The sequence below is a fragment of the Phyllobates terribilis genome, unplaced genomic scaffold (assembly GCF_046119375.1).
Source record: "Phyllobates terribilis strain yellow unplaced genomic scaffold, ASM4611937v1 Scaffold_3__8_contigs__length_932513732, whole genome shotgun sequence".
Classification (NCBI taxonomy): Eukaryota; Metazoa; Chordata; class Amphibia; order Anura; family Dendrobatidae; genus Phyllobates; species Phyllobates terribilis.
Genome location: NW_027362763.1, coordinates 774,966,421 through 774,991,627, shown reverse-complemented (window position 1 = coordinate 774,991,627; position 25,207 = coordinate 774,966,421). Strand labels below are relative to the sequence as shown.

The 25,207-nt window shown below is 42.2% G+C and overlaps 1 protein-coding gene across 1 annotated transcript in view; it reads left to right on the top strand.

The window, feature by feature from the left end:
• The first annotated feature begins 304 nt into the window (after window positions 1–304).
• LOC141257581 (DNA helicase MCM8) overlaps window positions 305–25,207 on the top strand; it is a 31,828-nt gene continuing 6,925 nt past the window's right edge. The window contains exons 1-11 of the mRNA XM_073672256.1: window positions 305–383; window positions 3,839–3,985; window positions 4,498–4,601; window positions 4,673–4,871; window positions 7,497–7,582; window positions 9,386–9,537; window positions 10,657–10,855; window positions 12,522–12,552; window positions 14,011–14,151; window positions 14,396–14,537; window positions 16,105–16,300. Of these exons, the coding sequence (XP_073528357.1) occupies window positions 3,941–3,985; window positions 4,498–4,601; window positions 4,673–4,871; window positions 7,497–7,582; window positions 9,386–9,537; window positions 10,657–10,855; window positions 12,522–12,552; window positions 14,011–14,151; window positions 14,396–14,537; window positions 16,105–16,300 (1,295 nt within the window). The 5' untranslated portion in view covers window positions 305–383; window positions 3,839–3,940. The remainder of the gene's footprint in view (window positions 384–3,838; window positions 3,986–4,497; window positions 4,602–4,672; window positions 4,872–7,496; window positions 7,583–9,385; window positions 9,538–10,656; window positions 10,856–12,521; window positions 12,553–14,010; window positions 14,152–14,395; window positions 14,538–16,104; window positions 16,301–25,207) is intronic.

The window sequence follows — 25,207 nt, the reverse complement described above, 5'->3', positions numbered from 1 at the left end:
TTTTTTTTTTAAATCTTTTTCTTTGGATTGTTTTTATTGATTAATAAAAATTACTAATTATATATATATATGGATGTCTTCTTCACTCTGTATCTAGAATTACAGGCTGAGTTTGTTGACTAAAGCATTATTCAGCCATACTGATATGGGTGTACTTAGTTTTTCCTCGTTACTTTTTTTGTATGCAAAATATATATAATAAAAAAAAAACCCTATACAGTCCAGGTAACTTTTCGTAGGTCTCTCTGTTGTGTAGGTAGTTTTATGCAGTGTGTTGTTAATATTTCCATGGTATATCAGTTTACAGTGACAATTCCCCGTTTGTGCTGAAGGTCCAAGTCTTTGAGAAGTTTTTTACTAAACACATTGAGTTGTATGATAAGGTAAGTGACAAGATTCATGGTTCTCATATTGTAACATCCTGTAGACCAGGCGGGCACAACCTGCGGCCCGGGGGCCACATGCGGCCCAGGTTCTGATTCTAGCTCCAGTATAGGATGTACAGGCCGAGGACTGAATCATTCTCTATCTACTCTGATGTTTAGCACAGATCGGGGGGGGGGGGGGTCTGATTTTATAATATATGCATATTACATACATACTAATTACTGGCCGTGTACATTTATCTACACATAATATTCACAGTATTTATTTCAATGAACTTACTTTTCTCTTTGGCGCAGAGCAGAAACTGCTGCAGGAACATTTCTGTTATCTGGCGCAATGTTTGGTCCAGAAGATGGAGGAGACAGAGTATGCTGCGCTATTTTGTCTGGTTATGGACTCCCGACCGGTGCACAGTTTTCATAGTTCTGTGCAGCCGAAGCATAAAACAACAGATATATATATATATATATATATATATGCCCAACTATGGTGGCAAACAATTTCTTTATGCAAAGGGCACAAGGCACTTCCAGATGAAGTTTTCACAGTTTTATTGTGGAGTGTGAATGTACTAATCAGCTTATCTGGATTTGTGCTCCACGATAAATCTTTGAAAAATCTTTCTGGTGGAGCCTTGGACCCTTCTTACACATTAGACTTCTATGGTGGATCAAATCGTAACCCATCACTAAATTAGCACACTGCGACCTCGTCTGATTTCCCTACAACTTAGGATAATGTTTGTTCTTCTATAGTATCCCTCACTCATCTTTTATTGGTGTGCGTTAAAAAGAACCTGTCATATTTCTCAAGGCCCCCAAACCGCCACCAGTATCATACAGAGCTGTATTCTTGTGTCTTCATCAAGTTTGTGCTGTGAAAAAACTCTGGAGCTATAAGTGGCAAACACAATTTTGTATCACCCCTCATCATATGCATTTTGTGCAGCAGCCATCTATTTCCCAGGGATAGTCCTGGCCTCGGGTACAATAATCACGCACTCGGCATGATTGACATCTTACTTATTCACACATCATATCTTCAGTGCACAGCACTCAGGGGAAGCACACGACGTCCAATTACTGGAGACGGTGAAGAAAAGGTCATTCACTCCTAGTGATTACAGCACCCGAGGTCGGGACTAGCCCAGAGGAGTAGTCACCCTGGTGCACTGGTCCTGACAACGTAGCTCATCATGGGTAGCATAACAATTTTTTTTTGTTGCTCATAGCTTGAAAACTTTGAGAAACAAACCGCAAACCTGCTTAAAATGCAGGACTAGATCTCTGAAACATAGTGGTGGCAGTCTGGGGGCCTTGGGGAGCCTGATAAGTTACCTTTAAGATCTTTGTGTCGATGACCTGCTTATCATGTATGGAGTCTGGGGCAATACCTGCCAATTGGATGATCATTTAGCTCACTGCTAACATGTCTATGGGCAGCTTGGTCATGAACAATTATCCTACCAGTAGATACCTACAAGGTGATCGTCAATTTTTTTAAAATAAAATATGATATAATTTTTCCCCAAAATATATTGTGTGAGATGCAGGGTTAAAAGTGTATATGACTTAAAAGGAACCTGTCACTTTATACATGCTGTGTTATCTGTGGGCGGCACGGTATAAGGAGGAGAAGCTGAGTAGAATGATAAAAGATTCAGTATAAGGCTACGTTCACACTATTAGTATTTGGTCAGTATTTTACATCAGTATGTATAAGCCAAAACCAGGAGTGGAACAATCAGATGAAAAGTATAATAGAAACACGTCACCACTTCTGTATTTATCACCCACTCCTGGTTTGGGCTTACAAATAGTGATGTGAAATACTGACCTAATACTGAACATGTGAACCTGGCCTAACTTGTAATTTATTCGTTAAAACCCGTGGTGTTTGTATGTAATGGAGTCCAGTGGGCGGTGCTACTAGTGATTGACAGCTATCTGCATGCACAGTCATACAGGAAGACTGTCAGTCACTGAATAGGACCGCCCCCTGGACTCATACATATAAACACCAGGGATTTCAATGAATAAAATGCAAGTTTTTCTGAAACTTTTCCGACAAAATTGTCTATCAGTCTGACCAGCTCCTCCTGCTCTATAACATCTTGTCTGCTGATCAGATTCCATTTTCAACATTACACATTCCTTTTAAAGGGGTCGACAGATTTAGTAAACCTATTTCCATGTTCCCAATTAGGGAATGCTGAGTTAAGAGGGGTCCTCTGCTTGGGATCCTCATCTCTTGGATATAGTGGAGAGTGACTACACAGAGCATCTCTTACTTAGGACGACCTGTTCCAGTCTGTCTTACACTTTGATGTTAATGTGCGCTGCGTAATGCTTTATTTTCCCTGTGAGGTTTCCCCACAAATACCAGCTCATCCCTGGGGAAGTCGCAACGGTTTCACTTTAGAATTTGCCGAAACAGTAGAGATTGACCAAAGCGCAGGACCTCTTTAATAGGGTGTTCCCAAGTTTGGATGATATCCCCTAACTATGAGACCCCCATTGATCCCAGGAAATGGGACTCTGAATGTAGCAGTGGTCAACCATGCACACTACCTTTGTGGTCATTCCTAATAGAACTCCGGAGATAGAAGAGCGCTGCACTCGGGTGGTCTTTGGCACTGCCATAAGACTGAACAGAGTTGCACTCTGCATGCTTGACCACCGCCTTATTCACACAGAGCTCTTCAGAGACCCGGATCTCGGGATCGGTGGAGGTCCCAGCATTCGGATCTCCAGCGATTGGGAAGTGTTGTTAATCTGATATAACTCGTTTTTCACAGTCCCGATAGTGGATAGCTGCAAGTCTAAAAGTCTATGATTTATCCAGTTTCAATGACCAGTTTTGAATTTAGTTATTTCTGTTCCCTAAAGAGCTCACAATTTAAAATTACCTTCACAAACACACACATGGGCGAATTTCATTGGAAGCCAATTTAACCTGTCAGTATATTGTTGGATATTTATCATTGTCATTATATGTCCTATATGACCCTGTATTGTCCTATATGACCCAGTCTTGTCCTCCAGTATGACCCTGCCTTGTCCTCCAGTATGACCCTGCCTTGTCCTCCAGTATGACCCTGCCTTGTCTTCCAGTATGACCCGGTCTTGTCCTCCAGTATGTCCCGGTCTTGTCCTCCAGTATGACCCTGCCTTGTCCTCCAGTATGACCCTGCCTTGTCCTCCAGTATGAGCCAGCCTTGTCCTCCAGTATGACCCGGCCTTGTCCTCCAGTATGACCCGGCCTTGTCCTCCAGTATGACCCGGCCTTGTCCTCCAGTATGAGCCAGCCTTGTCCTCCAGTATGACCCGGCCTTGTCCTCCAGTATGACCCGGTCTTGGCTTTTCTGCTACTATATATAATTTCTTACAATGTACATTTGTACTTGGATTAAACATTTGTTCCCTAAGATGTTACCTCTTTTATATGACAGGATGAAATTGAAAGAAAAGGCAGCATACTTGTAGACTATAAGGAACTTCTACAGGACAATGAAGTTGCGTCATCTGTTCCACTGACAACGGAGCTGAAAGATATGCCAGAGAAAATCCTGGATTGTATGGGGCTAGCGATCCACCAGGTGAGCAGTTACACAAAATATAAATGCCCTAAAAAGCGGCTTATTGGCACAGCACTGCTGGTATGGTAAAAAAACAAAGAGTTTGGGATGTTACAGCTCACACACTGGAGCCTTTTCACGCTTGTGAATTTGCACGGCTGACACATGGTATATTCACACTTGGCAGATTAATTGCCAATATTCAAAAAAAAAAAAACGAAAATTGTTTCCATGTATCTGAATAAATTTAGCAGAAATATCTGCACACAGCATCATTAACATGAGTGGAATTAATTTGCAGTCACAGAAAATTCTGCAACAAATCTGCCCTGTGTGAATATACCCGATAAGTTCTAATTCCTATTATTTCCACCATTCTTGAAGTGCTGTGATCTCCCATTGTTTTGTTCTGCATTTGAAGGACCTTTGGATCATGGACCTCTCCGCTTACATCTGAGATTTATAAACAATGGGCTGTTTCATTTTTGTGCCTTTATCCATCTCTGAAGTTTATTTCTTTGACTTATTTTTAGGTATTAACCAAGGATCTGGAGAGCCATGCAGCGGAGTTACAGGAGCAGGAAGGCCTTCCACTACAGGAGACCCCCATTGTCAATGTGCCATACATACATGCAAGGTATTTAGTGTGCACTGGTATTACTGTGCTAATAATGGTATCATGTTTAGTAATTGACTTTTCTTCCATAGGGTATATAATTATGATCCATTGACTGCTTTGAAAAATCTTAGGGCCAACTTGTATGGGAAATATGTTGCATTACGTGGCACGGTTGTGCGGGTCAGTAACATTAAACCACTGTGCACCAAAATGGCTTTTATATGCAACATGTGTGGTGATGTGCACAGCCTCCCCCTGCCGGATGGAAAGTATACCATTCCAACAAAGGTAATGGCATTTTATTTATTTTTAAACTGAACATTTTCATTGAAGGTAATTGCATTTTTGTTGTTAGGGAGCGAAATGTTTCTAGACTGTATCTCCATCAGATATTACTAAGGGTATATCCATCAGATACTGCTAAGGTTACATAGCAGGTTTCCTATGTCTGTGCTGTACATTTGGATGAAAGTGCATGTATGGTAAAATGCTTGAAAACTCCTTTTTTATAGCAGTTTACATAATGTATCCATATGAAAGCAATGCAGCAAGCTACACTTTGCACAATTGGTGTATTTTTCTCATGCATATATAATACGGCATTGTACCATATTTTTATATGGAAATAAATAAAAAGTGGATAGATGTGCACTACTGGTAATTGCAATCAAATTAATGTAGTAATATGTGGAGATAAATATCATTGTTTAAGTCCTGAGTCGGTTATAACAGAGCCACACGTGGTGCTCAACGGGAGGCAGGCAGCATCAAATACAGGAACAGAGGAAACTGTGGCACCACGCCGTGGCTCCAGAGCCTGGATGAAGCGCCTGGCAGCGTGAAACGGCCGTCGTTCTTTATTCTGTGTCTTTCCTCCGCCTCGTATGTAATAAAGGAACCACTTTTCAGCCATGTGGTGAGTGCCAAAGTTTTTTCTCTGTTTGTAGTTTTGATATTTTTTCCTGGATTTTAGCCCATTCTTCATCTCACACAGTTTAGATATACCCACTACCCACTTTAAGTTGTTAAGCGGAGCAGGGAACCTTTTCTTTTTAGAAGTTGAAAGGTATTATCATCAACGGCAAAATAATTGTATGTAAAATACGGTCGTCCTTGTCCTTCACGTCTTTCCAGGAGAACACAAGGCAGGGAATAGTGCCCACTAAAATCAATTGCTTTCCATGGGTGTTGACAGTCTTACAAAACTGCATGTGATTGGTTGTACCTAGCAAGGCGTATTGATTGGGGTGTACTCATATGTTAATAAGTATATTTAGATCTAAAGCGTCATACACATTAAAGGGATTGTCTGGGTTACAAATTGCATGTTCAAATTCCCTGTTAATGGATTTTGAGCTATTAGACCGTTCCCTCCCTTAGGATCTATATAACTTCGAGGGAGCAGAAAGCCGTTCCTAAGACCATCTCTAACAATAGGAGACCTGGCTCGTCCATTTATGACATGGAAATCTCTGGTGGTCCCAGCAGTAGGCTCTCTGTGATCAGCTTACTGTCTGGGGGCTGTTTTTTATCCATGTGATTGATGTGTGCCTTCTTTACGGTAAAGATCACATCTGCACAGAGGCTTATTTATAGGAGTTGTCCAGGTTTGAGAGCAAAGTCTGCAATCACTCTATGTGACTGCGGACTTCTGAATCCTGATTCCCTGGTATTGCTGGTGCGAGCGGACACATGACCATGATTTGTGATGTGATGACTGGGATGCGATTTACTTACACGGCTTATTATATGTCAAGTTCACTTGTATAGAGAGAAGCCATACATGGAAATGACCGCTCGATCACACCAGCAATACTGGGGAATCATGACAGCGTACACATTGCACACTGTCACGATTCAGAAGTCTGCAGTCACATGTAGCGCTCTCACCTGGACAAACCCTTTAAGCACCAAGTATTTTTTAGCACATAATTATATTTATCAGTTCTCTTCTCATCAGAAAATCCTAATGAACAGTTTATATCCCTCTTTAAAGGGATGAAATGAAAGATAACTCCTCTCAAAATGTAACCCCCAGGACAATCAGCTAATCCCCTCCAAGTCCCACTCCGAACATCCCTGGGAAGAGCTGTGGCTAGCTATTCATGACCCCTGCTGCAGCCATTACCAGGGAAATGTAGTATTACATGGCGGCCATTCAGATGGATACAAGAATAGCTCAAGTCTGAAGTCCACTGCCACCATTGTTGTAGTCCCATGTAGACCAGCCCATGGCTGGGCTTTATAGAGGACTGAATTTTTTGCTGTATATTGCAGTATATAATACAAGCAATCAGTTGATCGCAGGTTCACCGGTGAACGAAATAATGAATGAAAGTTCATAAAAAAAAGTTTAGAAATGTAAAAAAAATGTATAAAAACTTCATTTGCTTCTCTCCCTTTTTAATTCAAAAACAAAAAACTAAAAAGATGCTTATGAATAAACACTTGTTATCGCCGTGTCCATTAAAGTCTGAACCATGAAATTATAAAATGTGTTAACTCATATGGTAAATGTGATAAAGTCAGGAAAATAGAAACTCCTGAATTGACATATTTCGGTTATTCCCCTTCTTTAAAATAAATAGAATAAAAAGTGATTTTGTACATACTCCAAAATGGAACCACTACATCTGACTTGGAATTTTTTTCCCATTTTTCTTTTACATTATATGGTAAAGTGAATGGCATCCTTCAAAACTACAGCATGTCCCATAAAGAACAATGCGTCATAGTGATATGCCGGTGGATAAATTACAAATATATGTCTCTTGTAAGAAGGGGAGGAAAAACTAAAGTACAAAAATGGAAATTGGCCATGGGGAGAAGGAGTTGATCATGTTTTTTTACAATGCTGGCATGTGGTAAAAATCCTATAATGGTCCTTTTTATAGCCAGGATTTTGTGTTTTAGTGCCCAGTCCCAGAATGCCGAGGACGCTCATTTACACCGAACCGAGGGTCTCCTCTGACAGTGACAGTGGATTGGCAGACAATTAGGCAAGTAGAGAGTATGTTTTATATCATGTCTTATAAGTCTCTTCATTCTGACATGCCAGGCTTGGCTTGTCACTCTCCGCAAGGAGAAACGTAGACATAAAGACGTGTCCTTCATCTGCTCCATGTATGTTTTCCATTTACCTACATGTCTGTTCTGGACAAAAGCTTCTATAGATCAAAGTGTGAGTCACAAAAGGACAATGCAGCAGTCGGCCCCCGTACCTGCTCTTTGCTGCCTGCATCCTAGACCGCCTATTCAGTCTCATTCAGAATAGATTTATAGAGGCGTCTTCATCCATAAAGCAGATATTCTCCAAGATTTCCATATGAAAGAAATCGTGATTATATAATTATTCCAAACGGAAAGGTTATGGTTTTTTATTCTGTTGCCGCTCCTTGGCTCAGCCGGGTGTTGTCTCTATTCATGGTGAGAACATTATATTCGGCTCACGAGGGTATCTTAGCATATTGCTATTGTGTCGCTTTATTGCTTTCAGTATATTCCACTTTGTGTCTCCTTTATTTTGATGTTTCCTGCCCTTATAATCTAACAGACATGACCAGTTTAACCCACAGAACAGATTCTCATGTTTTCTTTGTTGAACAGAAAAAAAAAGTGTGATCATTTTCACATTACAGTAAAGATAAAGCCACTTGTAGGTGAAGGAAAGCAATGAAACCTAATGAAAGGGTAAGCGTGCTCTGTTCCAAAAGATGTGACCCTACCCTGTACTAATGAGGAGGAGCAAAAACTCCGTGCTGCCTACAGACTGGTGTCCTTGCTTTGATGATACCGTATCTCTAGTCATGTTTCAAGGCTCTTTAAAGGGGTGTTCACTACTCGAACACCCTCTTCTCAGTCTGTATGTTTGCACCCATTAAAATAATAACACTTGTACTCAGCCCTGGTGTCGGTGCCATTCCAGAGGCGTCGGCACTGTCTCTCCCAGGGCTATAGCAGCTCTCACTTCCTCCGGATGAAAGTGATTTGTCTTAAGGCAGGGAGAATGATGCTGCCGCTGATTGCTGATTGGCCACAGGGATTGCGTGACATAACAAAGTCACCCGAGCCCCGGGAGAGACAGTGCTTGACACTGCTGGAATGGCACCGAAGGTGAGTATAAATGTTTATTATTTTACTGGGTGCAAACATACGGGTTGAGAAGGGGTTGTGTGAGTAGAGGACAACCTCTTTAAAGTCTATGTACACCTTCATATAGAATTTCCTTGTTATTGATAATTTGCTTCCTAAATACAAAGTTACAGTAAGTAACTTTCTAATTAGTTTTTATTAAAGGAATTGTATACTACTTGGATAAACCCTTCTCAATTACCATATTTTCACCATTAAAAATAAAAAAAACATTTACCCCCATGGCTCCCCCTTTTGGGGTTTGCATCTTGTTTATATAACTTAGGTGCAAATCTTCAGACAGGAAGAGGACTTGAACTCTCTAGCACCGCCTGTTGGAAGCAGCGATCCTACAAGTCACTATTGCCCTTTAACGGGCCTTACAATATGACATAGGATAAAAGCCAAACCAGAATCTCAATTTGATTTACTTACCTACTTTCTTACTGCAGTTTTTTTCCTTGTTGTTTTTATCTTAGGATTTGTTCTGTTTGTTAATGGCCACAGTGTGAATGTGCACCTATACTGACAGGTGTGCCGGCTCATTTCTTCAGAATTAAAATAAAAAAAACAGCCTATTTCACCTCCGTTGCCGTCGCAGTTCCAGAGAGTTTAACTCGATGTTGCCTAAGTGATAACAAACTTACTTGAAGATATGTTTTCTCTTCCAGAGTCCAAGAGTTGATGTCAGATGATCAGCGGGAAGCCGGTCGGATCCCAAGAACTGTAGAATGTGAACTGAGCCAAGATTTAGTGGACAGCTGTGTCCCCGGAGATCTGGTGACCATCACTGGGGTAGTAAAAGTATCTAATATTAAAGATGGTACGTTTCATTTACTTTCTCCAGACCACATGCCAAAGCTTGTGTTTTGTCTTGTTCTTAGGAATCTATTACAGTAAATTCATACATTTGTCAATGTAGTGAACTATTTTGACATATTTTTTATTTTTTTTAATTTTTTTCATGGAAGTTCCGTTTTAGACTAGTGACCATGACTGATTCAGGGGATATTCACATTTCATAAAATGATGGCATAGCTCTAGAATATGGCATCACTTCTTGATCAGTTGGGTTCTGTATTCTGGGACCCCCAACACCTGGAATTGAGGGGGCCATAGTGCTGAATCATATAAGGAATACTGTGCAGAACAGGACTGAATGGGGCCAGATTGGTGAATCTGCACATGTGATGTGTCGTCACTTTCAGAGTGCTGAACGCTGCCAGCTTATCAGCTGAAATGCTGCTAGCGGGACATCGTGGTATTATATAATATTGAGCCCTTTTGGTGATGACTCCTAAAAGAACTTTTCTGGCAAGCTAGTGTAGAAAGGATGCCATCTATTTTGCAGAGGGTAGCACCAATGAAGTTTGCACTATGAAGGCATACTACCTGCAAAATGAGGCCTTTTTCTTTGCTTTGTTGGTACTTTAATATTGATAATTTAATATTGATGGCCTATCCTTAAGATAGCTCATTAATATTAGATCTGTGAGGATAACACCCGGCACCACCGCCAATTAGCTGTTCCCGGTGCCGGCGTCGGCCAGATGTGATCAGTTGCAGAGCGGCACGGCACAGCTCTATCAACAGCATAGTGGCCGCAGTGGGTACTGCAGATCCATTTCTATTCATCCAAATAGGGGCAGATGTGCATAACCGAGGAACAGCTGATCGGTGGGTTTGTCGGGTGTCGCACCACCAGCGACCAGGATGGGCCATCAGTATTAAAGTACTGGATAACCCCTTTAATTTGCATGCTATTGCCATGAGGAATTGCCTGTAGGACTCCATACACCAGCTGGATCTCCACAAGTAGAACCAGAACCTTCCAAAATTAGTTTCTGTACATTTCACGTACTACATATAAGTGGCATAATAAACCCGTATAAAATGTATCTAAATAATATATCACTTTCTTTATCTCTCATCTTGTGAATAGGAGGATTTAAAAACAAAAATAATAAATGTATGTTCCTATTATACATCGAGGCAAATTCTGTCTGCAACAGCAAAGGCCACAAAGGGAAAGAGACAGACGAGAGCGCCACCCATGGAGCTTCCATGGACTTCTCCTTAAAAGACCTCTACGCTATTCGGGAGATCCAGTCTCAGGAGAGTCTCCTAAAATTAATAGTCCAGTAAGTGTGTTTCTCTTAATATTTCTACAGCCTTCTTCTTACTGATGTTAATGATGAATTATTTAGCTTCATTTCGCTTGGTAGAAGCTTGCTCTGCTAAGAAACATTCAGCTGTTATATCATCATCCGTCCTGACAGATGGGACGATTTACTGACGAGTGATATTCAGTGCAGACCTTCACCTACACAACTTATTGTACAGTTCACCTGTGTAAGAAAATAGGGTCTGTGTCACTTTATTTTGATGATTTAAGTGGTTTTCTGTTTTGGAAATGTTTCCCAGCTTCAATTTGTTAAAAACAAATAAACTGGGCCTTGATCACCCTCCCCGGGTCCGACAAAGAGTTTCTGCCGCTGCTCCTGTTATTGTCTGCTGCGCTGACGTTACGTTGACTGTCCTGCAGCAAATCGGTGAGCTCAAAGACAGTCCTCCTGCTACATGTAAGCAGCATTCGTGTCATATTTACATGTAGTTTTACTTCCATATAAAGGGAAAGTTGCTTCCCCAAAAGAATGGAGCATACCCCATAACACTATCAAAACTTTTAATGAACAACTGGACCAACGTTACAAACTGCTGGCCAAGAAAACCTTGTTATCTTTCCATAATTAAAAAGAGATGAACTGGAATATAAGTTGGTGTGCATACAGCGTATAGGCGCATGTTCACACTGGTCACTAAACAGACAAAACCGAAGATAAAACCAAAATAAGCAAATACCCTGCAGTAAATTAATAAAAAGTAATAGTGCATGAAAATAATATAGAGTGCTTAGTTATCATAATTTTGATCAATAAAACGTATTAGCTTTCCCACCACGTCACGGTGACCCTATTCAGGTCGGTCCTAACCTCCGGTATTAAAACCTTACCATGTGTCAAGTGACATACATGTCGATAAGTGCTGAGAAGGACTGAGACCGGATAATAGACACCCAGCCATGGGGAACAACATGAATGTAATGTCCAGCTCAAAGAAAAGAGAGGCCACACTTTTAATGCACTAAGTGCAAACAAACTGAAACAAAAACCTTAAGAGATGAACTGAAATTCTAAGTTAGGTTTTTTGTTTCAGTTTTTTTGCACTCTGTGGCCTGCTTTTACGTTGAGCTGGACATTACATTCAAGTATTTCCCCATGGCTGGGTGTCAATTAGCCGGGTCTCAGTCCTTCTCAGCCCTTCTCCACATGTACCAAGAAATAAAGTTGCATTCTGTAGCACTAGATCATGTAAACTAATGTGATTCCTCTCCTGGGCTGATAGCCTACGTTTAAATGGGAAAGTAGGATCATGCTGTGATTAAAAGCACCAGAGGTTGATGGGTGGAGAGCTCAGTCAGAGAGCCTATTTATACAAATATCAAAGACTGACCGTCACTTCCAAGCAGAAAACGGGTGTGTACAGGTGCAAACTAAGAGTAGCCATCTCTATATATAATCAAATTTCATATATTTCATGTTTGCATGTTACAGCGCTACAGAGTGCAACTTTATTTGTTGGTTATATAAGGTGATGGCTACTCTTAGTTTTCACCTGTACACACATGTTTTCTGTTTGGAAACCATTTACTAAATGCACTGCCCCAGTGAGCAGCACTATCAGTAATATTGGCCATCAAAATTCATTACTTTGTTTGTCTCATTGTCATTTTTCTTTGTATTTCAGCTCACTTTGCCCTACGATATATGGACACGAGGTAAGATTATCTAAATATATCCATGAAAGCATTATGACCTATATGTGAAACACATAAAGAAGAAATGAATTAGTGTCATGATTCCGTTGTCAGATTACCAAGGGCTCCTCCCCTGTTCCTAACGCTAGGGGCGTCCTAGCTATCCTTGCTCCCCAGATTACTTCTGATGGTGAAGATGCTGGGGTCACATACCTTGCTGAACTCTTGAATCCGCCCTATGTCTGTCCCTCTCCCCCACCCAGGGAAGTGTGGAGGAATAGTGTATGTATATATATTAACCAGACAAACAAGGAAGGACAAACAGGGATGAATGAAAATGGCAGTCATAAAAATATGCACTCACAGAAAAGAGAAAGGAACACTGGGGAGAAAAGGGAGGAAAACCATATAAGAGAGGATGAGGAATTGCACACAGCCTAAACACCTAGCAACAGTCAAAGACAAGCACTCCAAATGCCTCTACCAACAACTGACTCCTCCACTCCTCACCAGGCAGTACAAGACCTAACACTGGCAATCCAGATGGCCGGAGGCGAGTATATATAGAAGAGGGGAGTGGCCAACACTGAACAGCTGAACAGATTAACCCCTGTACTGCTAACAGAAACCTGCACCTTTGAATATGAAGGAGAAGTGCTTCTGATCAGTGCATGAGTACATGAAATCAGACGCTGTGGTCTCCTGGTCCCTCTCAGTCGCGGTAAACCTGTGACAGACCATTGGGGGAAATTGCAATCCTTCCAGTTTTCTGGAATCATTGGTAAAAAATAACATAACCATAGCATTCTGTGATAGCATTCACTATCAGGGCAGTCTCTAGTTGACCGACTAATAGTTATTCTCACTCCTCGACAGCCAGCATCTTTCCCTACAGGAGAAGCCAAAACAATGCTGCATGCCCCGGAAAACATGGTGCCCAAAAATAAGCGTCCAATATTATCTGAACTGTAACTTTGGCTCCTATTGAAGTGAAAAGGAGCTGATCTGTAGATCTCTACAGTGGCCTTTACACAGCATACAGCACTCTTTATTGCTTACATCTGAAGCTGAATGCAACTTATCGGTGGGGGGTACCAGGTGTCAGACCCCTACTGATCTGATATTGATGACCTGTTCTCAGGATAGTTTACCAATATCATAAGGACATAAAACCATTTTAATAATGTCACTTTAAGAAAATCTCAGTCTCAGATAATAGTTTCTCTATCTTGTATTTTTGGTATTTTTGCCCCCCTTAAAAGTGTAGCGGGTCCTGAGCCCTCATTTCAATATTTTTGAAAATAATTCTTTCTAAAGGAAAACATTGGACCCCGACGAACATAATTTGTAAGGGTCTCAGTTGTGGGACCCCCAGCGATTGGCAACTTATTAACTATCTCTTAGATGGTAAATTGTGATTGTGGGGCAACCCCTTTAATATTTTTAACTAATGAAATATATATTTTTCTTTTCTTTTAGGTGGTTAAAGCTGGTCTGTTACTTGCACTTTTTGGAGGTTGCCAGAAATACGTGGATGACAAAAACAGGATTCCAATTCGAGGAGACCCTCATGTTCTTGTTGTTGGAGACCCTGGATTAGGAAAAAGTCAGATGTTACAGGTATCGACGGCCTTTATACTCTTGATTACTGAGCAGACAACTATGATGGCACTCATTAGGTTTTAAAGAAAACCTCCAGCAGGGTCATGATGACACTGCTCATGCACCATTTTTTTCACGCAGTATACTCTTCAGGGAAGGAGTCAAAAATAATAGCTAATGCTTAGATATATTTTAGACTCAGAATCATTGAAAACAAAAAATACTAATAGTGTGATATATGCATAACATATGTGTTTTATAGGCTGTGTGTAATGTCGCACCTCGTGGCATTTATGTATGCGGAAACACCACTACGACGTCTGGACTGACTGTAACTTTATCCAGAGACAGTGCAACAGGAGATTTTGGTTTGGAAGCTGGAGCACTTGTTTTAGGAGATCAAGGTATTATGTTTGCCACAAATAAAAAGTTGTACCTCCTAATTATAAAAAAATATACTAGCAGGAAGATCTTAAAAAGTAACTTTCTGAAGTTACCAGAAACTACAGGTACACTTTGAGCTCAAGTAGTGTGTACATCCAGGATAAACTCCTGACATCCTCCCACATTATATGCTGAAGATAGCCATAGGCTTTTATGGACCAGATGTGAGCCAAAAAGTGCTCTTAGGCTGGGTGCCCACGTAGCGGAATTTACGCAGCATAAACGCTTGGGAAACGCTTGGTAATCCGCACCCCATGGTCCCAAATGACAAGCCGCACTTTCAATGCCCATGCTGCGGATTTTTCCGCAGCGTTTATGCTGCGCTCAAAAATCCGCAGCATGTCCATTAATTTTGCGGACATGCAGCGTAATCGCCGCCATTGACTTGCATTGGACCGTGTGACATCCGCATCACTGCATTTGCACATGCGGATATCACACGGTTCAATGTGCAGATGGTACCCAAGTCTGGAGAAGAGGAGACTCTCATCCTGACCTGGGTACCATAGAAACTGTAAAAAAAAGAATTTAAAATAAAAAATAAAGTTTATACTCACCTACCGATGTCCAACTTGTCAAGCACTTTTCCAAGTGATGCTAAAACCGCTTGGAAAAGCGCTTGATAACCCACATGCAGAAATGCATGCAAAGACGCTTCACAAATGCTTCTACCTGGCGGGAAAACCGCATGTAAAATCTGCATGCGTTTTTCCTGCCAGGGAGAAGCGTAAAAAATATGCAGCATTTCTGCATCGTGGGCACTTAGCCTTATGATGTTTTTGGCAATTGTGTTCACATTTTTTTTATTTTTTTATACTGTTTTAGAAAACAAAATGAACTTGCCTGCACAGTGGCAGATGTATTGGATGTTCTCAGCCTCTGTACTAGGGGAAATCCTGATTGGGGACATGCTTACTGCATTAATATTGCAGCATTCACCTCCTTGAGATTCCTTATTCCTGTAGATCATCCAAATGATTAAAGGTCAATCTGTCAGCAGGGTTTTTACTATGTAGTCTGACAGCACAATGAGGTAAGGACAGATACCCTGATTCCAGCGATGTATCACTTAGTTTACTGGGTGCAGCATTTATGAGTCACAGTTTTTTCTGCTGCAGATCTAGCAGAGCTCAGTAATAGAGCTGTGTATAATCCGCCCACACCACAGCTTTCTGTGTACATTGTATAGTGACTGAGAGCGGCTAGTCAGTGCTGGAAGCGCGATTTGACTAGGAGGCACAATACAAGTTGTCCTGCAGTGATAATTTCTTGCTGATAAAACACCAATTGTATTGAAGCAGCAAAACACAGCCTAGTAAGTGATGCATAACTATAATCAGTGTCTCTGTCCCTACATCATGCTGTGCTCTGATTACAAAATAAAAACCTGGTGACAGATACCCTTTAAAGAAGATTTATACATTTTGTTAAACAAATCACTTTTTATAAGTTTCTATATGTCGTATGCACATGTTCTGCAATACACTCCTGCTTTCGTTGAGTCGTTCTTCTGCTCTTCACATTCAGGGATATGTGGAATAGATGAATTTGATAAAATGGGTAACCAACACCAAGCTTTATTGGAAGCCATGGAGCAACAAAGCATTAGTCTTGCCAAAGCTGGGATTGTCTGCAGTTTACCAGCCAGGACGTCTATCATTGCTGCTGCCAATCCGGTAGGAGGACACTACAACAAAGGCAAGACTGTGTCAGAGAACCTGAAGTAAGTGATAAGGCTGCAATATTGGAGGAGGGGAAACATTATCTGCAACAATTACCTGTTGCTACAAATTGTAATACATATTTGAAGAATGAGTCCTCTACAGAAATATCAAGGACGTCCTGCTGCTGAGTGGCTCTATGTCTACATTTATACATAATCCAATGCTGCTTCTCACCCTGTATGACGTCACATGATAAAGCCTTGTCTGGTATAAATCACTTTTATGGCCATAGGGTTGCAGACATATAACATAACACTCATAGCTGTTACTCACCCTCCCTGGGTCCAGCTCTACCACTCTGCCGCTGTTCCAGGCTTTGTTGATAGGCTGCAACAGTGATGTCATGTCTACAGCGCACATCACCGCTGCAGCTAGTCACTGGGCTCAGTAATTTGTGCTGTCTGTATTGGCTCCCAGTGATGGTTGCAGAGGTCACGTGCACTGTAGATGTGATATTACCCTTGAAGCCCATCAACAAACACTGAATTAGCTGTGAAAAGGCCATGCTGGACATGGGGAGGGTGAAGAACAGCTGTGAGTGATATTTTATACATCTGCAACCAAATAGCCACATAAAACTTTAAACCGTACAACCCCTTTAAGAGGTATTAATGACCATCAAATCTCGTGACAGATCCTAGTATTCTCATAAGTTTCCCTAGTTGATCAAGGAGTAATAATCCAAAGCGTCGTGGAGCTAGCATTATCCTCCCTTTATGTACAGTTCCTAAAAAAAGTACTCATAGTCCGTGAGCTTGTCCACATTTTATCACATTACACGCACAAACTTAAATGTTTTTTTATTTGGAGGTTATGTGATACCAAAACAAAGTAGGAAGTGTGTTGAAATGATACATCGTTTTCTAAATATTATAAAAATATAAATTTCAAAATTGTGCCGAGCATTTGTATTCAGCACCCTGTTGTCTGATGCCCCTAAATAAAATCCTGAGTCCACCTGTGTGTAATTTTATTTTCAGTATAACTACACCTGTTCTCTGAAGGCCTTAGAGGTTTGTTTGAGAACATTAGGGATCAAACAGCATCATGAAAACCAAGGAACACACTAGACAGGTCAGGGATAAAGTTGTGGAAAAGAGTAAAGCGGGGTTTGGTTATAAAAATATTGCCCAAGCTCTGAACATCTCATTGAGCATTGTTCAATCCACCACTCAAAAATGGAAGGAGTATGGTGCAACTGCAAACCTACCAAGGACAACTGTTATCTGTATACTTCACAAATCTGGCCATTATGGAAGAGTGGCAAGAAGAAAGCCATTTTTGAAAGCAAGCAATAAGAAGCCCCGTTTGCAGATAACAAAAAGCCATATAGGGGACACAGCTAGCATGTGGAAGAAAGTGTCCTGGTCAGATGAAACCAAAGTAGAAGTTTTTGGGCTAAATGCAAAACGCTATGTGTGGTAGAAAACTAACACTGCACATCACTCTGAAAACACCATCCCCATCATCAAACATGGTGGTGGCAGCATCATGGTGTGGGGATGCTTTTCTTCAGCAGAGACAGGGAAGCTTGTCAGAGTTGATGAGAAGATGGATGGAGCTAAATACTGGGAAATCCTGGAGGAAAACCTGTTAGAAGCTGTAAAAGACCTTCGACTGGAGCGTAGGTTCACCTTCCAGCAGGACAACAACCCTAAACATACTGCCAGAGCTACAATAGATGGTTAAGATCAAACCATATTCATGTGTATGAATGACCCATTCGCAGTCCATGCCTAAATCTCATTGAAAATCTGTGACAAGACTTGAACAGTACTGTTCACAGACGCCTCCATCCAATCTCATTGAGCTAGAGCTAGTTTATAAAGAAGAGCAACATTTTTCAGCTTCCAGATGTGTAAAGCTGGTAGAGACATACCCAAAAGACTTACAGCAGTAATTCCAGAGAAAGGTGGTCCTATAAAGCATAGACTTGGCTGAATTCTCATGCACGTCACAATTTTCAGCTTTATATGTTTTAAATATTTAGAAACCATGTATAATTTCCTTTACACTTCACAAATATTTGCTACTTTGTGTTGGTATATCACATAAAATCCCAATAAAATACATTTCAGTTTGTGGGTGTAACGTTAAAAAATGTGGAAATGTTCACGGGGTATGAATACTGACCTACATCTAAGTGATTTACGTAACTTCTGTTGTGTCTAAATTAGTGATGAGCGAGCACTAAAATGCTCGGGTACTCGTTGCTCGGGTCGAGCACATTGGAATACTCGGGTGCTTGACCTGAGCAACGAGCCTAATGTAAATCTATGGGAAACTCGAGCATTTTTCTGGCGGTCCCCCCCGGCGGTCTGCAGAAGGTCAAAAATTGCCCATATCGATGGGAACAGTGCTCAATGAAACATGTCAGGCAGGGAGGCAGAACATATAGGCAGACAGGCAGGGTATATAGGAGGGTGCATGAAAAACATTGCAGGGCACTCGGAACACAGTAGTGCCCTCCGATTTTCACGCACCCGTCTCTTTAAAAAAGCCGGAAATTCAGCAGCTGCATACAGTTATAACATCGGTATCCGACAATTTAGAACAGAAAGAATAGAGCATCACACATAGATTAGATAGATAGAAACATGTCAGTCACATATATATGAAGTACAGTGACAGTGTTCGTTACTGTACTTGTCATTTAGTGTTAAAATAAAGGATTTATATAAAAAAAATTGGCGTGGGGTTCCCCGTAATTTTAGTCTCTAGCGGAGGTTAAGCAGACGGCTGGGGCAGATGTTTGAAGCCTGGGAAGGGGGTAATACCCACGGAGCTTCCCAGGCTACTAATATCAGCCCCCAGCTGAATACCTAGCCTTTACTAGCTATTAAAATGGGGGACCCCCAAAAAAAATTACGTGGGGTCCCCCTATTTTAATAGCTAGCAAAGCCTAGGCAGACAGCTGGGGGCTGATATTAATAGCCCTGGAAGGGTGCCATGAATATTGGCCCCCTCCCAGGCTAGAAACACCAGCCGTCAGCCGCCCCAGAAATGGCGCATCCATGGTTCCCACAATGCTCCAGCTCTGCTACATTGAGATGGCAGGCTGGATCGTAGCAGAACGCTGTCATGCACCTTTTGAACATTTTTGTCTTGTTTATTTTATTTTTTTATAGCTTGGGTCGTAATGGATGTGGCGATAATAAACGTGCACTTTTTTGTATTTACTTTAGTTTATATATAAAGCTGCATTTTTAGTACCAAAATATTTTTCATCCTTTATTTTTAATTTTTTTTTTTTTTTTGACGTTTACAATTTTGATTCCCCAAATTGGCCACATACATTAATATTGTCTTACAATTAGCACCAAATAGTAATTCTGGCAAACATTTTGCAGTAATGTTCTCCATCCTGGTCCTCATTTTGTAGTAATGTGCCCCATCCTTGTCCTCATCTTGTAGTAATGTCCCATACTGCTCCTCTTCTTGCAGTAATGCTCCCCATCCTGGTCCCCATCTTGTAGTAATGTGCCCCATCCTGGTCCTAATCTTGTAGTAATGTGCCCATACTGGTCCTAATCTTGTAGTAATGTGCCCATCCTGGACCTAATATTGTAGTAATGTGCCCATTCTGGTCCTAATCTTGTAGTAATGTGCCCATCCTGGTCCTAATCTTGTAGAAATGTGCCCATTCTGGTCCTAATCTTGTAGAAATGTGCCCATCCCGTTCCCCATCTTGTAGTAATGTGCCCATCCCGTTCCCCATATTGTAGTAATGTGCCCCATCCTGGTCCTAATCTTGTAGTAATGTGCCCATCCTGGTCCTAATCTTGTAGTAATGTGCCCATCCTGGTCCTAATCTTGTAGTAATGTGCCCATCCTGGTCCTAATCTTGTAGTAATGTGCCCATCCTGGTTCTAATCTTGTAGTAATGTGCCCATCACGTTCCCCATATTGTAGTAATGTGCCCATCCTGTTCCCCATATTGTAGTAATGTGCCCATCCTGTTCCCCATATTGTAGTAATGTGCCCATCCTGTTCCCCATATTGTAGTAATGTGCCCATCCTGGTCCTCATCTTGTAGTAATGTGCCCCATCCTGGTCCCCATCTTGTAGTAATGTGCCCCATCCCGGTCCCCATCTTGTAGTAATGTGCCCATCCCATTCCCCATCTTGTAGTAATGTGCCCATCCTGGTCCTAATCTTGTAGTAATGTGCCCATCCTGGTCCTAATCTTGTAGTAATGTGCCCATTCTGGTCTTAATCTTGTAGAAATGTGCCCATCCCGTTCCCCATCTTGTAGTAATGTGCCCATCCCGTTCCCCATCTTGTAGTAATGTGCCCATCCCGTTCCCCATCTTGTAGTAATGTGCCCATCCCGTTCCCCATCTTGTAGTAATGTGCCCCATCCTGGCCTTAATCTTGTAGTAATGTGCCCATCCTGGTCCTAATCTTGTAGTAATGTGCCCATCCTGGTCCTAATCTTGTAGTAATGTGCCCATCCTGGTCCTAATCTTGTAGTAATGTGCCCATCCTGGTTCTAATCTTGTAGTAATGTGCCCATCCTGGTTCTAATCTTGTAGTAATGTGCCCATCCTGTTCCCCATATTGTAGTAATGTGCCCATCCTGTTCCCCATATTGTAGTAATGTGCCCATCCTGTTCCCCATATTGTAGTAATGTGCCCATCCTGTTCCCCATATTGTAGTAATGTGCCCATCCTGTTCCCCATATTGTAGTAATGTGCCCATCCTGTTCCCCATATTGTAGTAATGTGCCCATCCTGTTCCCCATATTGTAGTAATGTGCCCATCCCGTTCCCCATCTTGTAGTAATGTGCCCATCCTGTTCCCCATATTGTAGTAATGTGCCCATCCTGTTCCCCATATTGTAGTAATGTGCCCATCCTGTTCCCCATATTGTAGTAATGTGCCCATCCTGGTCCTCATCTTGTAGTAATGTGCCCATCCTGTTCCCCATCTTGTAGTAATGTGCCCCATCCTGGTCCCCATCTTGTAGTAATGTGCCCATCCCGTTCCCCATCTTGTAGTAATGTGCCCCATCCTGGTCCTAATCTTGTAGTAATGTGCCCATCCTGGTTCTAATCTTGTAGTAATGTGCCCATCACGTTCCCCATATTGTAGTAATGTGCCCATCCTGTTCCCCATATTGTAGTAATGTGCCCATCCTGTTCCCCATATTGTAGTAATGTGCCCATCCTGGTCCTCATCTTGTAGTAATGTGCCCCATCCTGGTCTCCATCTTGTAGTAATGTGCCCCATCCCGGTCCCCATCTTGTAGTAATGTGCCCATACTGGTCCCCATATTGTAGATCTGCCCCCATATTGTAGATATGTCTCCATCCAGGTCCCCATATTGTAGCTATGTCCCCATCCAGGTCCGCATATTGTAGGTATGTCCCCATATTATAGATATGTCGCCATCCAGGTCCTCATATTGTAGATATGTCCCCATATTAGAGATATGTCCCCATCCAGGTCCACATATTGTAGATATGTCTCCATCCAGGTCCCCATATTGTAGCTATGTCCCCATCCAGGTCCGCATATTGTAGGTATGTCCCCATATTATAGATATGTCGCCATCCAGGTCCTCATATTGTAGATATGTCCCCATATTAGAGATATGTCCCCATCCAGGTCCCCATATTGTAGATATGTCTCCATCCAGGTCCCCATATTGTAGCTATGTCCCCATCCAGGTCCGCATATTGTAGGTATGTCCCCGTATTATAGATATGTCCCCATCCAGGTCCCCATATTGTAGATATGTCCCCATATTGTAGATATGTCCCCATCCAGGTCCTGATCTTGTGGCTATGTCCCCATCCAGGTCCTGATCTTGTGGCTATGTCCCCCATCGATGTCCCCATGCTGTGGCTATGTCCCCCATCGATGTCCTCATGCTGTGGCTATGTCCCCCCATCGATGTCCCCATGCTGTGGCTATGTCCACCATCGATGTCCCCATGCTGCGGCTATGTCCACCATCGATGTCCCCATGCTGTGGCTATGTCCGCCATCGATGTCCCCATGCTGTGGCTATGTCCCCCATCGATTGCAGTGACGTCATACGCCACTGCGCCGGCTCGCAAATGTCAGCTGCTGGCCTCTGATTAGCCGGTGGCTGTCATTGATAATGCTGTGCTGGGAGACTGTCTCTGCGCAGTGAGCGGCAATGCAGTTCTGCTGTCGGGGTTTCCTCCTGGACCAGGTCGGGATCATCAAGGGGTCTGACTCTGTGGTGCCTGCGGGCCGCATAAAGCAGCCTCAGGAGCCGCATGTTTGAGACCTCTGTGTTAAATCAAGTTGTGTCCACTAATTAGCATCACAGGTGTCTACAATCTTGTAATCAGTCAGTGGGCCTGTATATGGGGCTTCAGATACTCTGTGCTGTTTGGTGACATGGTGTGTACCACACTCAACATGGACCAGAGGAAGCAAAGGAAAGAGTTGTCTCAGGAGATTAGAAAGACAATTATAGACAAGCATGTTAAAGGTAAAGGTTATAAGACCACCTCCAAGCAGCTTGATGTTCCTGTGACTACAGTTGCACATATTATTCAGAAATTTAAGATCCATGGGACTGTAGCCAACTTCCATGGATGTGGCCGCAGGATGAAAATTGATGACAAATCAAAGAGATGGATAATACGAATGGTAACAAAAGAACCCAGGATAACTTCTAAAGAGATTAAAGGTGAACTTCATGCTCATGGAACATCAGTGTCAGATCGCACCATCCGTCGTTGTTTTGATCCAAAGTGGACTTTGTGGGAGACGACCAAGGAGAACACCACTGTTAAAAAAAAATCATAAAAAAGCCAGACTGAAATTTACCAGACTACATGTTGACAAGCCACAAAGCTTCTGGGAGAATGTCCTATGGACAGATGAGACAAAAATGGAAGTTTTTGGCAAGGCACATCAGCTCTATGTTCACAGACGGAAAAATGAAGCATATCAAGAAAAGAACACTGTCCCTACTGTGAAACATGGTGGAGGCTCTGTTATGTTCTGGGGCTGCTTTGCTGCATCTGGCACAGGGTGTCTTGAATCTGTGCAGGGTACAATGAAATCTCAAGGCTATCAAGGGATTGTAGAGAGAAATGTGCTGCCTAGTGTGAGAAAGCTTGGTCTCAGTCGCCGGTCATGGGTCTTGCAACAGGATAATGACCCAAAACACACAGCTAAAAACACCCAAGAATGGCTAAGAGGAAAACATTGGACTATTGTGAAGTGGCCTTCTATGAGCCCTGACCTAAATCCTATTGAGCATCTTTGGAAAGAGCTGAAACATGCCGTCTGGAAAAGGCAACCTTCAAACACGAGACAACTGGAGCAGTTTGCTCATGAGGAGTCGCCAAAATACCTGTCGAGAGGTGCAGAAGTCTCATTGACAGTTACAGGAATCGTTTGATTGCACTGATTGCATCAAAAGGTTTGTCAGATTCAAGTTATTTCTGTGACTATTGTGGGTTTTTCTTTCATTAAACGAGGGGTACCTACAATTTTGACCACGTGTGTAATTGTATTCCTTACCTACAAGGAAAACATATATTTTTGTACCGTGTTAGCCAGTAGAATGAAGCAAAACCATTGCAACAGTGACACCTACAGGTCAATTGATGCGACTTCAAGCTGATAAAAGATATTGCTATATGTCATATGTGTCAGAACACCACTTATTTTTACTAAATGTTTCCTAACTGTCCAGAAGACATAAGAAATAAATGATGAGGACATTTTCTGTAAGATGCTCTCTAGCAGGGGCATGCTAGCTAATTTTTGGAATTCCCTTAGAAACAAATAGAGAGAGCCGTGCATGTGCAGCCGCCTCTCCATTCCAGTTCTCAAGATAAATGCACGTTCCAAAGCTCTGACCCAAATCTATCACCTATTGTGTTGTTCTGCCATAAATATCACAATGGAAATACCGTTTTAACTGCAACTCCGGCAAGATGGCAGCCCCCGTCCTCATGTACAGAAAATAGAATAAAAATTAACAATCAGAAAATAAAAAAATAATATATATTAGTATCTGATTTTAATGGGGTTTTCTGGGCTGAAGTGAAAAGTCTACAGTTGCTCTATGTGACATCAGAAGGCCGAATCGTGACAGTGTGCAGTATCACGATTCCCCTGTAATCCCTGAGCGTGTGGGCGGTCATGGGACCACATGTATGCGATTTGCATTCTTTCAGTTCTATTATATTAGAGAAACCAGATGAAACTAGTCAGCACATGAGCGCAAGTATGCAAATCACATTCATGCTGTCATGTGACCACCAACTTGTTCAGGGCATACAGGGGAATCGTGACCATGTGCACATCACACACTGTCATGATTCTGCATTTACATAGAGAGACTGCAGGCTTTTTCTCTTGGAGCATAAAGCAGAAAACCCTTTTAATGTCATGCACAGTGTAGGAAAGACAAAGTGCAACACGAAGGGATGAGGGGAAGGGAGCCCAGACACTAAGGAAAGAGGAGGTGGAGACGTCCTAGGCTGATCTGATATCACCCTGTCTTCCCTCCCGTCCCTATATTGGTTTCTCACCAATCGCCGATCAGGAACCTTAAACTCTGTATCTCCCTAGAGCTAGGGTCTGCCTAGGGAACGGAGGGGATGAGCGCTAGTCAGTCCCCACTAACAACTAAAGACAGCAAGGGGAGACAGACACGGGGGAAGTAACTTAGCTTGAGCCGACCTCAGAGAGATTACACACACGGCCTCTTAGCACCAAAGAGGAAGTAAGCAGATTGCAACAGCTCCAAGCCTTCACTAGGGGTCATGTGAATATCACTAGCACCTCCCTATAGCAAACAGGAAGTATTTAAACACCCAAGCCTGGGTGTCAGTTAGCCGGAGGGAGGTAGCTGCTGGGTCATAGAGTGAGACAGATCTAAGAAGGTGTCTGTAATGCCAAACGAA